This window comes from Haliotis cracherodii, unplaced genomic scaffold, assembly GCF_022045235.1.
Source record: "Haliotis cracherodii isolate W230 unplaced genomic scaffold, xgHalCrac1.p SCAF_2, whole genome shotgun sequence".
NCBI classification, from domain to species: Eukaryota; Metazoa; Mollusca; class Gastropoda; order Lepetellida; family Haliotidae; genus Haliotis; species Haliotis cracherodii.
Genome location: NW_027266275.1, coordinates 79797549 through 79812294, shown reverse-complemented (window position 1 = coordinate 79812294; position 14746 = coordinate 79797549). Strand labels below are relative to the sequence as shown.

General features: G+C 39.0%; 1 protein-coding gene across 1 annotated transcript in view; it reads left to right on the top strand.

Annotated features, from left to right (window-relative positions):
* Positions 1-25: 25 nt before the first annotated feature.
* Positions 26-14746, top strand: part of LOC139468555 (transmembrane protein 104-like) — a 49666-nt gene continuing 34945 nt past the window's right edge. Inside the window, exon 1 of the mRNA XM_071250607.1 lies at positions 26-169. Coding sequence (XP_071106708.1) covers positions 125-169 — 45 coding nt within the window. The 5' untranslated portion in view covers positions 26-124. The remainder of the gene's footprint in view (positions 170-14746) is intronic.

The following is a 14746-nucleotide window of genomic DNA, read 5'->3' as shown; positions in this document are numbered from 1 at the left end:
ACCTGTGATGGTTTTGATCATGTGACGAGTGGGGAGTGGAGAATGACAGGACTTGGTTCAAATACATGACAGCGAACAATTGAAAATGTTGTCGTGAAACTATACAACAGCTAACTGACAAAAAATGGCAGAGGGTGTCACAGACACGGGGGCCCAGTATGGAACAGTGGTGAGTTTTAGAACATTTAGATAGTTTATAAATATCTTGATACATACATCCAAAATGCGACAATGTTGACAGGTGTTACTGTTAGACGGCATATGGTTGATGATGATCTGAATATTGAACCTAGGCTAAAGTTACTTTGACATTTATATATATATTACACAAGTCTTAGCATAATGTTATTAGAGACTATATAATAGATCTATTATTTTTTCTCTCTGATGTTATGAACTGTCATATTAAGTGGAATCTTTGACACTGTCAATGAATAAGTTAGTTTTGATAAGTTAGGCTAGGCTAGTAGTATTCATGAGAGTAGCCCAGAGCCGTGATGAGGTTCGACAGTCAAGACGTGATTCCCATCGCAGCACTCAGCGATCGTGAGAGTAGCTGTGGAATTGTAGCTATTTACTGCTGCGCTTTTACTCTCCAACATCTACTGGTCGCTGGTACATAGCTATGAATCCTTCCTATTAAGTATACAATTTAGGGCTGGGACGGGTTACTTGGGTACTCGGGTTTGGTGGGTATTGAGTAGGACCCGTTTATCCACAGGACTACCCAGACCCATGGTTAGTCACATGATATATTGTTTAATGACACAGATTCACTATAACTCCATGGTTACACTATAAGTCACTCCTGTTCACATTCCTTTCTGACTATGCACGCACTGCTGTCTTTTGTATGTTTTATTAAAGATAAAGCTTCAGTCAACTTCAGTGTATGTATGATCAGATTGTTTTATACGTGTCTGCCCATGTTATGCGTTTTTGGATGCTTAGAAACATTCATATTTTTCTCTCTGACACATGAACAACTTTAAAATATCTCATTCACTTATTAAAGACAACTTTCTCTTAAAAACCAAGCTGTGTCTGTGTGATGCTTAAGACCCGTTATAGCACGAGTAATCAAAATAAACATGGCCGTCCAAAATCGTGTGATGTCCGAAAACCTATGATCTGACGATATATTTATTACTATTTAATAGTTTTTACCAGGCTCTGGTAAAACAATTCCTAATCAGACATTTTGGACCCAACTTTTGACAGCTGTAGAGGGTACCTGGGTAGGGTTGGGTACCCGGGTAGTAAATTTGGACTCATCTCAGCCCTAGTCTGAGCATGATTTCACCGCTAGTGTGAGAGCAACAGATTGATGTGTTCCCGACACCTAGCTCGATAACTGGTTACTTTGTGACAGAGGTTGTTGTTAGAGAGGCACTAGTTAGGGCTGTCTGGCAGTCCCAGCAAATTCTGTCATTATACCAGGGATTTGGCAGACGCAAATAATACTTCATATGCTCATAACAGTGAAAATGGACGCAAAAGAAATACAGAATTCATCCATCGGGATGAAGAAAACTTGTATGTATGTTTAGGAATGAATACTACTATTTAATAATTTGCTACCACTTTAAAATTTAATTTCCATACAAAATCATTTAAAAGATGCAATACACAGTCGAATGCTTCACAGTAGTCTAGTGCTTGAACTTCAGTTGACGAAATCCATATCTGTTTTTAATGAATGGCTCGGATCATGTCACTTGTGGGAGACTATTGGGATAAGTCTATCTTCAAGTGTGGGAGTAACAGTCATCTTAGAGATAAGATCACTTCATGAAGCAGGGCCCAGGGCCGGAAAACATTGATACAATTCATCTAGGCATGTACAGTCAACTTCCCTATCGCCACAGCTGAAACTGATTCCTCTTCCAAAAGCTGTCTTAACTCTCATGGAGCCTGACTGTCAGCTGGCTTTGCATACCCCTCACTGCTGCACTGTGAGGACATTGTGGTTTCAAAGATGTATACATTGTATCCAAAGTGTTTCAAGTTCTTATTACTTCATACAGTGTTACCAAATTGTATAACATGCAACACAAGTTGATTGTCTTTGTTAGAATATAAACTTAAGTTACTGTGTATTGATATTTTATGGACATTTTATTTGCACTATTACTGTAAACAGCTATATTTCTGCGCCGTTAAAATATTGCGAATACCACACCAAATACTGCGACGAGATATTTTTGCGAGTTGCCGTGTTGAGATGACCCATCGATTACCAAACAATAGACAGCTTCTCTCCGAAGCTAGTTAATCTGAGTTGGCCGGAAAGTTGACCGGAAGAGATTGCAAGGGGTAACAGTGACACTAATTGGTCTGTTTACACTGTCATTTGTGATGTATTGTGTGACCATTCTGCATTCATTTGTGTTATTACTTATTGAGTATCTTGTGGTTTTGGTTGATGATTTCAACATTTGATGACGTGTTGCAATGAATAATGTATGTATTATTTATACTTATTTTTGCGTTTTTAATTTTTGCGATTGAGTCTCGTTCGCAAAACTCGCAATAATAAAACGGTCGCAAAAAATTCCCTGTTTACAGTATATGCTTCACCTAATCTTATACATGTGTGTTAACCGGAAATGATGATCAGAATTAACTGCCCCTGATGTTTGAATATATGTGTCTGTTCACATTCATTCATCGTCAATATCAGACGTGTGTACGGCTCTGTGAATAAATCTTTTATCCAACGAGTGTAGTTGAAGCCTCTATCAAACAAAAGGTCAGAAGTATGATGAATTCAACAGTCTTTCCAACAGTATCTTATAGTCAGCAAATACAAAAGATCCAGGCACTGCTCGTGATAAAAGTGCTGGTATTTTAAGTTTCCTACTTTTCTACATTAATCGTAATATGGAAGCACCTGAATGTGGCAAGTAAAGTCATGTAAGCGCCCTTGTTTGAAATATAAATGTTCAATAATTCATATAATTGGAAAGTACATATCCTAACGGTGATAGAGATATGATATTCAATGTGAACTACACATTCATTGCAAATATTCCAAGATTTCTATTTACCGATAAAAAATCCTGATAAAATTGTCCATGTTTTTGACGGCAAAACAAAATTGAGGGAAGTGGTCGTGACAAATTCATATGCAGACTGTTTCAAGGATATGTTACAATATGAAGGACAGTTTGGAATGTATATCTTGAAGAAATCCCAGTTACGTCTATGTAGGTTACAGTGTCCGTGCTCTTTCATTAGGGAGAAAAACAACTTCGGGGTAATTGACGTCGTACATTTTCAAAGGACAAAATGTGAAAGATCGCTAAACAGCCCTAACAATACTCAAATTGACATCGCTCAGTATCGGACTTATTATTATTTCTTAATAATTAACAAGATTATAACGTACTACCACCCAAGAGTAAGTACTCGTAGATTCAATCAAAATTGTTGAAATGTTTTCTTGGGAAGGAAATCTATTCAACAAACCTATTTTCGATCACTCATAAATCGATCGCCATTTGTCATACAAGCATTGCTTCTTGTGCAATCGCACAGACCTCTTATTTATACTTCAGGTGTTATGATGTGTTGTTAATGGTTTAAATCCTGCTTATTAAAAGCTTGAAACAAGATGTAATTAGACAATTCTAATACATAGATTTGTAAGCTCAAGAAGAATACAGTAAGCTATATTCAATACAAGAAAACAATAACTTGCAAAGGTGAAAGAAGGCAATATTATTGTTTTTACAGTACAATTATAAGTAATATCTAGATAAAGTGAAAGAGAAAATTACGAAAATATGAATTACTTCGATTGAAGTAGTGTTCAATGTATATACAGTTCATGTGCTCAAAACTCTAAACAAATTTGTTTCACTATGACCATTAAAAACATACATCCTCGTCTCAGCTTGTATTTTGCACTTTGCTGCCTTACTTAGACCTTTACTCAAAACATACCTGTATGACCAGTCCATGAAAAACACTTTTTTCTTTCATATTGTTTTATAAATACAACTTTAGCAGTGTATTTACACCTAGGTATGTCCATGTACTTTCAAGGACATGCGTGATCGGTTATTTCCAGTACAGTTTCATTTACATCCCATTCTACAAAAGGAAAACTTTGAAATAGATAATGATTGTAGGTCAATGAAAGTAGTGCATTATTTGTAATAAAAGGAAAAATATGTTCTTGGTATTGAACTTCGAAAATATAACTAACAAAATCTTTAATACATGCATAAATGTTTTTCAGTTATTAGGTCTTTCAGTTTTTCTTTTGGCCTAGCTTGAACGACAGCATAAAAAGAATATATACAATTTATGATTGTGAAAAAAAAGAACCACATTTTGCTCTCAGATAAGATTTTTTTCTACAAATTCTATTTCTTACAAAGGATACAAAATAAAGTAATTATTACAAAATAAGTATATCACGGATCAAAGTATTTGATAATTTAAATGAAAAAATGTAATGAAAACTATTGAAAATATCAAAACGAAATCACATTTTCACAGTAAACATTTTGTCATTCAGAAATTGATTATCTATATATTGTGAGTAGATCTAATTACTTTTACTGTTTACGTTATAAATCAAACCGTTCGAGATTCTTATATTTGAGGCTAAAATATTAAAAAGGTTGGATCCATTTTGAGAGCTTTCTCACTGTAAAACATTCCATTCTCTTACTCACATTATTTTCCTGGAATATCAAGCCTTCAAACAGATATGAAAAGCACACATGTCAGCATACAAAAACTAGAAAAGTACCCCAAATATTCTAACAGTGTTAGTCAAGTGATAAATGGTCTCATTCACTCGTCGGTCGTGGTGGAAGTCTTCCCAATCGTGATGTACTAGATCTACTTTCTAATTCAGTCAAAGAGAAAATCATTATTTGGAAACTGAAACCACGTTTATCCATATACTCCCCCAACATTAGATCATCTGTTCAACGTGACGTCAGCCACATCACAACACGAGATGTCATGTCCAGACCACAAACTCACAGTGGCGGGAAATCACAATCGTCTTTTAGCCTACACAAATAGAATTGCAGATTGTAACATAATTGAACAAAAAATTATAAAGCATTTAGTCATAGCTGACATTTCAGATAACATATCAAATAAGAGTTTAAGACTTATTATTATCATATGTTAAAAGAGAGTAAAGTTTACATCAATAAAAGAAAAATCTAATATTAATTAGATCTAACATCAAATGGCAGAATGTTGGAAATACGACCTGTCGTGCTGTGATAATATATTCTATTTTCTGATGAGATTTATGATGTGTATTTGATGATATGTATTCTTACACAATTGGTTATCAATTATCAATTATCTTGTACAATCACAGCATGTACCATGTCCATTAGAGCCACAGGAAATATCATTTCAGCAAACAAGTCATAGCCCCTTTATCCCTTTTTCAATAAAAGGAAAAACAAATAAAAATTGTTCCAGCTATATGATGGCGGTCTGTAAACAATCAAGTCTGGACCAGACAATCCAGTGATTGACATCATGAGCATGATCCACGCAATTGAGATAGATGACATGCATCAACCAAGTCCGCGAGTCTGGTTCCGTAAGTCCATCGAGCATAGTCGCCATTTACGGCAAGCATGGGTTGCTGAAGACCTATTCTACACCGGATCTTCACGCGTAAAATCGAAATTGAACTTTACAGCACATGGCATCCACTTAATGTGAAACAGTTGGGGCAAGTCACTCACACGGTCAGGTAGTTTGAGCGATCACACATGACTCTTAGTCATTTCATATAAAAAAAGCTGGAGTTATTCGTCGAAACAGATGAGCATGTATGACAACGGGTAGACAAGAAATCGTGGCACAGCTGTTGTGAACATGCCCTGTCGATCACTTCAGGCTTGGCCTATCAATGTTTACGTTTTGATCATGAACTTCCTGCCCATAAATATACACTCTACCACCTTAGTATTAACGATCATAGCTATCATTCCATATCTTACATTTGAATATTTTCTGTACATCAGCATCATAAACAGTTATGTCTCTAGCACCGTGCACAGTCGCTCAAAATATGCAATACTTGAACAAAAAACTTTCGTTGCGGACTAAACGTTAGTAGTCTTATGCCAGTAACTGTACAGCGGGGAAAAGTAAATCTTTTTAACCAGTCTGATGAATTTCTTTTTCAAACTGGCTATCTGATACAATGTATTATAATAGTTACTTGTATGTGATAGAGTGCATAATAAAAAATTGCCGTCATTCACATGAAGTTCAACATGGCGGAAAAAGGTCAAGAAGTGCAGGAACTACTTTACTAATCTCACCATATTTCGCAATCCGTAGCACTGTAGAAAATATGAGTTAACCAAATGTTAAAGCTGAGATGATTAGGGTGGTGATGGTTAAAATTTTGTGCACTCAGGCCACTTCACGAAGGCCATGTATTTTGTTTTTCCTTGCCACATGGGTCTGCCTGAATTTTTTCTGATATAAATTGACTTTACAAGACACATGCACATAATTTTTACGAATCCTCTACAGTCCTCTTCACTGTCAACTGTACGACAAACAGTTGTTTCCGCAATAGCACTCAATCAGCCCAAAGCGCTCTCGTGCGTGAAGGTGGGAAAATCCCCCCTTTTTTCCTGTTAGTGCTAGAGTCAACACGTCCTTCGTACTGCTCCTCTTGCTCTTAGTTGTACTCACACTATTCTAGTCCATTTCAGTAAAGAAACTAATTACTTCTACTTTACAAATAGTAGTTCTACTGGCTGTTTATAATATTTGAGTATTAAGTAAGTATTGGCGTTCTTGCGACTCTTCAAGATGGCCTCCTCTCCTCCTCTTTCAGTGGTCAGGTAGCCTAGTGGTTAAAGCTTTCGCTCATCACGGCAGAGACCAGGGTTTGATTCCCAACATGGGTACAATGTGTGAAGCTCATTTCTGGTGTCACCTGCCGTGATGTTCCTGGAATATACTCACTCACTCCTTCAGCATGTCATAGGTGTAGCTGATTAATGATCTCGGGCAACCCAAACTTGGCCTACTGGAAATGCAGAGAAGTCATCTGTTCAGAAGATAAGCATTGTGAGCTCTGCACTCCCCTCTCCAAAGAAAGCTTTTTCTAAGCTTACGGAGTGCCTCACCAAGGCCAACAGGAAAGATGTGGCCAAGAGGAAAGATGCGGCCAAGAGGAAAGATGCGGCCAAGAAGAAAGTTGACAACATAATGTCTCAACCTGACATGTCATCTACACTACCACCTAATCAACCGACCACTTCTCAGACGACCGTATGTTCTGCTCCTTCTTCCGGTATCCCTAGGGCCCTGTTCCGACATCCCTAGGGCCCTGTTGGAGCAATTATATGCTCAACAGAAGACCGAGATGGCCTCCATTTTTTAATCTCGTCTTTTGGCCACGTCTGTCTACCAGGGCCAGTGCTACAGCCACATGGCCTCTGGATGGGGTTAAAGAACCCAACCAACCATCCACCCTAACCCCTAGGGATGCTCGTCCACCAAGATCACCGCACGGTCTCCCCAACGGCCCAGCCAAACTCACCAATAAGCCACCACATGGCTCACATGTGGGATGTACGGACCGCACAGGTTTCACTGAAACAGCTCCACCACTGTACAGATTATCAGCCATCTAAAGGATCGGCCAGCCAACCGCATGACGCAACAGTCTACCCATTCAAAGATCTTACAGGAATCCATTGGAGGATGACCGGCACGGAGACTACGTGGATCCGCGTGACTACTTTGCTACTCACCAGACTGATGACTGCCGGTCGGGGGTCTCCCATGCCCCTCCTACCCAGACAGTGAAGAAGGCTGTTATGAGGATGAGAATTTACCTCCGCAGGAGTTTAGTACTCCCTTTTCCTTTGTGGATTTATTGGATTCCCAACACCATTTCATGACACACCTGCCTCCAACCTATTCCCTCTCAAATGCCGGAATATGCCAGCTGCCATACACCGTTACGTCTCACATTCATCAAAGATTGTCATGGCCAAGCTACGCAAAAGGGATTATTGATCAAGACTCAGACAATATACAAAAACACCGGGCACATGATTAACCGTTCCCAGAGTCAACAATTTTGGATGACGACTTTCTTAAGTTAAGAAATCCAAATGTGATATTATCCCTACCTGCTAGACAAATTAATGACCTGTCAACAGATATTCCATGGATATTGGGGCCAACATCAATTGGTTTGTAGGTGGAGTCCATCACACCATACCTCCTTTACAGCCATCTTACAATGATATGCCCGCAGATATCCACTTACTCTCTCTTGGACACAATCGTCAAGATGCAACAAGAAATACTTACCATGCAAGTCTGGACATCTTTCCAATTCATTTTGATGCAACGTCAGCAGCTCCGATCACAAATCAGGTTGGGGGCGGCATCACATCACCCAAGGAGAGGATGATGATGTGCCAACACATCACAGCCTCCAAGATATTTACAATCAACTGGGGAAGATTGTGGATGAGGTCAGACAAGACATGACTGAGAGATTTCAGGTGTCTACAATCAACTTAGCGGTCAAAGCTCATGAATCATCTAAATAACCAAGAGACGAATCCAGAGACACTTACTTCCTTCTAGGAACCAGCTAGTAAAATGTGATTCCTTCTAGCAAGGAATCCTCTCAACCCTTCCCATGAACAGATCGTTCTCAATATCAATCAGATTCCAATTTGTTCGAGCAGAAGAGGTATCAAGGCTGTTGTTTTACGCCACCAACTGGAAGCTGATTACATCCGACCACTGGATCCTAGATGTTGTATCCCAAACTACACTTCCGGAACCATTCACTTCTTTTGTCCCAGCCCTGGGGTCGCCGATTCCATCTGCAAGGAGAAAAACTAAGGGCAGCCAAAGTGAGGAGGTTTATTTATCTGAAGAAGATAAACAAATTTTTCCTGATCCCTCCTCCAAGATTCCATCTGGAATCTGTCAAGAAACTATGCTCAACACTAAGACAAGAAGATTGGCCTTCCAGTATCTGTCTACAAGATGCCTATCTCCACGGGCCGATCCATCAGTCACCCCAAAAATATCTCTGCTTTGCAGTGAATGACTGTCAGTATGAGTTCAGAGTTCTCCTGTTCATGATCTTGATTGTGCCGTGGTTATTCACCAGAATAACAGCACCATTCATCAGTTTTGCCCATCTTCATCTGGTTCGTCTACACGGATACCATATTTTCTTGAGTATAGTGTGCACCCAAGTATAATGCACACACCCCTCCAGCGAACTCAGTATTTTGGAAAAAGGATTGTAGCCTCGTAATGGAAACTCCATCTAGACATCTTCTCCTGGAACATGTCAATATGGGTAACTGCGCACCTGGATCTGTTTGCGACTTGCCTGAATCATTGGCCAATTTAGGTCAGTCCAGTACCAGAGCTGAGGGCATTACAGATCGACGCCTGTCGATGAATTGGGCAGATCTCTTCACTTACACATTCCCTCCATGGTCTCTCCTAGACAAGGTGATTCAAAAAGGAGAACTCACAGACTCTCCCATCATTCTGATTGCCCCAATCTGGCCCAACAGGCTGTGGTTTCCCAGACTTCGGAATCTACTAATGGAAGATTCTCTCCCACTACCTCCATGTCAAGATCTAGAACTAGACTATTCTAGTGTTACTTATGCTCCTGACTGGACCCCCATCCCTTTAAGATCTTTTCCGGAATTTGTGGCAAAGAACCAAGTTACTACCACTGGTCCCCTGGGTCACAGACATTAAACCATCCCAGCATTAGGATCAGCTGTAGATCATACGGATCATCTGTTGTTTCCTGTAAGAGTTCTCAAGTTCTACCCATCTTCCCAAGGCAAGAGTGTTAACTGACTATAAAAGTCCAGTTTCCACCCTTGCCGAACTAGGCTGGTATTATGGAGTTACAATTTGGCTGGACTAACGAGTCTATGCATAGTCCAATCAAAATCGCGCACCAAAATCCGGTTTGTATACTGTCATGCAGAGTTGATCGATTGCAGGATTTGCAAAGCATGTGCATCGTCAGCTCGTTGTCAACAGATATTTTCCAAATCTTTTCATGTTTTTGATCAAGGTGCTCACGTGATTTGGTGTACTTTGCGAAGTAAGAACCGTTTTATCACAAACTAGATCTTGATGGTCGCTCAGATCGTCTTGACTGGACGCCACCATTATGTTTGAAGCAAATGCATGTTATACGAGAGGTGGAATCTGATTGGTCCATATGGGAGAGGCATAGAATGGACATAACTCGTAATTTCCACTGGTGGCGCTACGATCGAGCCCAGGAATTCCAGCCTAGTTCGGCAAGGGTGAAAACTGGACTTGTAAAGTCAGTTAACGCTCTTGCCTCGGGAAGATGGTTCTACCTGGCTGCTACAGATCCTCATCAATGAGACTCTTTACCTAGTGTAAAACGCATTCCGACTAAGACATAGCCAAATCTACAGTAGCCGAATGGTTTAAGTCCACCAAAGCCTCAAGTTATCGTCAGGCCCAAACGTCTCCTCTGCTAGGATCGTGTTCTGCCAATGAAATTAGAGCCCTAGCCACAAGTCTTACATCATGGACTTGTTTTCCTTGAAAACAAGTGGTTGCAAGCTGTCAGTGGGGGTCGCAGAACATCTTTACTAGCTTTTACCTACATGACATACAACTTGATCTTCAGGGGATCTACTCTCTGGGCCCTACTCCCTGGGCCCTGCTCTCTGGGCCCTATCGTTGCAGCACAGGACAATAGTTTTTCCTCCCTTCTAACAGAAAAAAGGAAGGGGGGTCAAGGATTTTTCACCAGAAGCATCAGAAGGTGAGTACACCTTTTCCTCAGCTACTGAGTGTATCTTAGAAGTATCATGTATCTTTACAGTTAGAGTGTTAACTGAATGACAGGAAGTGATGTCACAATCGGAAGGGAAATGAGACCAGAAGTGACGTCAAAACCAAAAGTGACCTCATATATGACATCATAAGAACCGGAAATGATGTCATAAAGCGGAAGTGACGTCATTTAAACTGGAATTGACGACAAAACCAGTAGTAAAAGACCGGAATTGACATTATATTAATCATAATGAGAGACTACAGGGATAATCATTAAAAGGAATATCAGCAATTTAACGATAGTTCTAAAGAAAGTATCACATATTGACTGATTATTCCACTGTACAATTTTCAAGTCCTCTAGAAGTTAATCAATGGATGTACTTCTCATTTGAACAAGATTTATATGCGGGAATCACAGGAAGTTATAGGAATTGGTGTCAACAATACAGGGAGTCTACTAGAGGCAGACCCTGCCTTCTCTCTGGTATATTCTGGCAAGATGTAAAAGAGGTAGAGGATTCATAAGAATTATCAAACAATAGTCATCATTGTTAAGAATTCTAAGAATACTACCTCTATTACATCAGAAGCACTCCCTCCCACCTCCCCAAGCGTCTGCCTCAAGTTGGTTGATGTTTGGAAAGAAGTGAGGTTTCTCCCGCCTTCACGTACGTGAGCACTTTTGGCTGATTGAGTGCTATTGTGGGAACAACTGTTTGTTGTATAGTTGACAGTGAAGAGGACTTGTGTTAAAAATCTGAAAGTCAAGTTTAGTATGATTGCAGCCAAAATACAGGAATTTGGCCATGATGTAATAGAGGTAGTATTCTTAGAATTATTAACAATGATAACTATTGTTTAATTTTTAAACCTTAAACTGTCAGAACTACAATCCATAAAAATTGAATTTTGCTGTCAGATATTAGCTTCATTAGGACCCAAATCAGGCCAAATTGTATTTAAAAGATTATCATAGAATTTACCAATCCAAATCAAACTTTAAGATGATTAAAAACCCTGTACAATGCATATACATGTATTGATTTTGGGGGACCTACTGGCCACATTTTTCACCATCAAATCGGTAAACCCCCCAAAAGAGGAAAGTCTGGCCTTAGAGATGAGGTTCATTGTAGGTTTGACCTGCATCACTAGCATGACCTCTGAATTATGAATGTCATAAAAGAATACCCAGCCCATTATCAGAAAAAATCGTATGATAATGAAATAGGAATTAATACTCCTGCAAACATATGGCTCCGGATTCTGTAACATCATCTGAATATAGGGAATTAATTCAATTTTTTCATTACGTTATTATTGCGTTTCTGCAATAAAATGACACTGAAATCCAATGCCATTGTGGATCACTAGGGTATTTGATCTACCTGTGTCCTGGCAGATGTGCCAAAGTTGGACTAGAAGAGGGATGGAATGTAAATGGCCAAGAGCAGGATGTTGGTGCATGTCCAACCTCTCTGTTATCACCAACATATGATAATTGCTATTATTAATCAGTAGTGTTTGCCTTTGTTCTGTATTCACCTGTTACATTTTATTTCAGGAAAGTACTCTGTTGTATGTCTGTGTGCTGCTGTCATCTGAATAGAATTAGTGTCTCATTAGAATAATTTACACGGGGCTGGCAGTGCACATGTGCAAAACGCCACAGTAGAGTCAGTTAAAAAGTTTATCATTTGCATTCTGAATACTGGTTACTAGAATTACTTACTTAACGCGTGATGATGATGATGATGATGATGATGATGATGATGTAACACCTGCGATTATTCATGTATGTTCAGTGAACAAACAAAATATTAATGTTCTGTCAGCCAAACAACCAGTGACAGCAGTTATCATGATTAGGAATTACTGGTTGTAATGTTTTGTTGTCGCCACTTGAAATGGAATCATGAAATATATCGCGATTGTTAATTAACAAAAATGGCTGCATGTGTTCATGGTGTTCTAGTCTAATACTTTTAAAGTGAAAACAACTATAGGCGTTAATGATTATATTACTTACAGTAATGACCAATATTTCAAAGTGCACTTTTCTAGAAATTTCCATTTTGTTAATGTTAAACATCATCATTGAGTTTTGATTACATGGTTGCTTTCTGGGTAAGGCAGGAAGTCACGTGACTGTCCATGGCTATTATTTGGCAGTGTGTGGCATATGTTCATTACTAGCACAAACTGAAAGAAAACATGTGCACATGTACTAATTAAAAAAGCGCACTACAGTAATTATAGTTTGAAATGCACACACTTCTGAATATATTGCATAGGTTAAGGATATAGCGTGTCAACTGTATGAGTTTTAGCGGTCTTCAGGAAAGATTTCGCTATTATTTGAACACGAATAAGTCCGTCATCAAAATTTATTTACATTCACTTACCATCAAATAGAATGGAGTCAATTCCCTTCCACTTATTTATTCTTGGTTCGCCCCGATTATGTTTCTAGGTTTGTCAGCACCATACCTGTGCTCGTGGGTTTCACCGGAGTGGTAAATATCTGAGACCTGCATCACTTCGAGCTTTCCTCCCACATTAAGCTGACACGCCGTGATATAACTGGAATACTGTTAAAAGCGGCGTTAAACACAACTCACTCACTCACTCACTCACTCACCTTATTTACCCGCCAGGATGCTGTTGTACAGAGTTATCTTAGTGCTAAGGTTGTCGTTACTCCCATACCTTAACATAGACTTACGACAGTCTAAGAACAAATGTTGTTCTGTACACGGCACCTGAACAGGAGATTAAGGAGACCAGTGAGATGCCTCGTCTGTTTCATATTTAGATCTATGCATAAAGATTCAGAGCGACGAAACGTTCTCCACAAGACTGTTTGACAAGAGGGATGACTTCAACTTTTCAGTAGTATACAGTCCCTTTATGTTGAACAATATTCCAGCAGCTCCAGTCTTTGGTGATAGTGGTTCATAAACAAACATGATACAATCAAGTCCGCTTTCAGCAGAGATTTCTTATGAATATGGAAAGGGTTTTGTCACTGTTATTTATTTACAAAGACGATTTCGACAGGGCTCGAGATAATTTTGCATGGAGTACACACAAGTGATCATTCACTTTGACAGTTTGCTCTGATTATTCAGTAAACATTAACTCTCTTGGGACCAGCCTACTCGGTATAATTACACAAATGAGTTAACATTTGTCTTAACTCTGCTCAGAATGCTCAGTGGTAGAAACTAAGGTTTTTAGTCCAAAAACCTTATAATGATAATATATAGTAGAAACCTTAAAAGTGTCAAATTTCTTGTAGTTGTTATGATACCTTACCTATTGGGCAGTTTTGAAAGTACTACAAGACTCTGCCAATGTCTACTGCTGGTGCTGCTACAGGGGACTTCTAATCTGTCTCTGTCCGTGTTCTGCTCCAGTGTGTAACTGGTCACATGAACTCACGCCAGTGATATACATGTCGGATTAACACTGAGTAGCTAAAGGTCTGTAAACAATACAGGTACACCAGTGGAAGAGGCAGCTGTGGTAATGACACAGTGTGCTTATACTTTGGGGTTTTGGAACATTTTCTTGGATATTTGAATGTAGAAACCAGTTGGGTAATGGTTATCTACTTTGCTTAATTTACCAAAATATGCAGCATTTCTAGAGCTCTGTTTAGTTGAAGACAGTATTAATTATGGTCAAAAATTCTTTTTTGGTAACAGATTTGCTGATTGTTTGATTTTCTCTTGAATTTCTGTCAATCACTGGATTGTCTGGTCCAGACTCGATTATTTACGGACCGCCGTCATATAGCTGGAATATTGCTGAGTGCGGCGTTAAACAACAAACAAACAAACAAACAAAATGTCTTGAATTTAAAAAAATCCTTTTCTTTTATTCAAACATACTT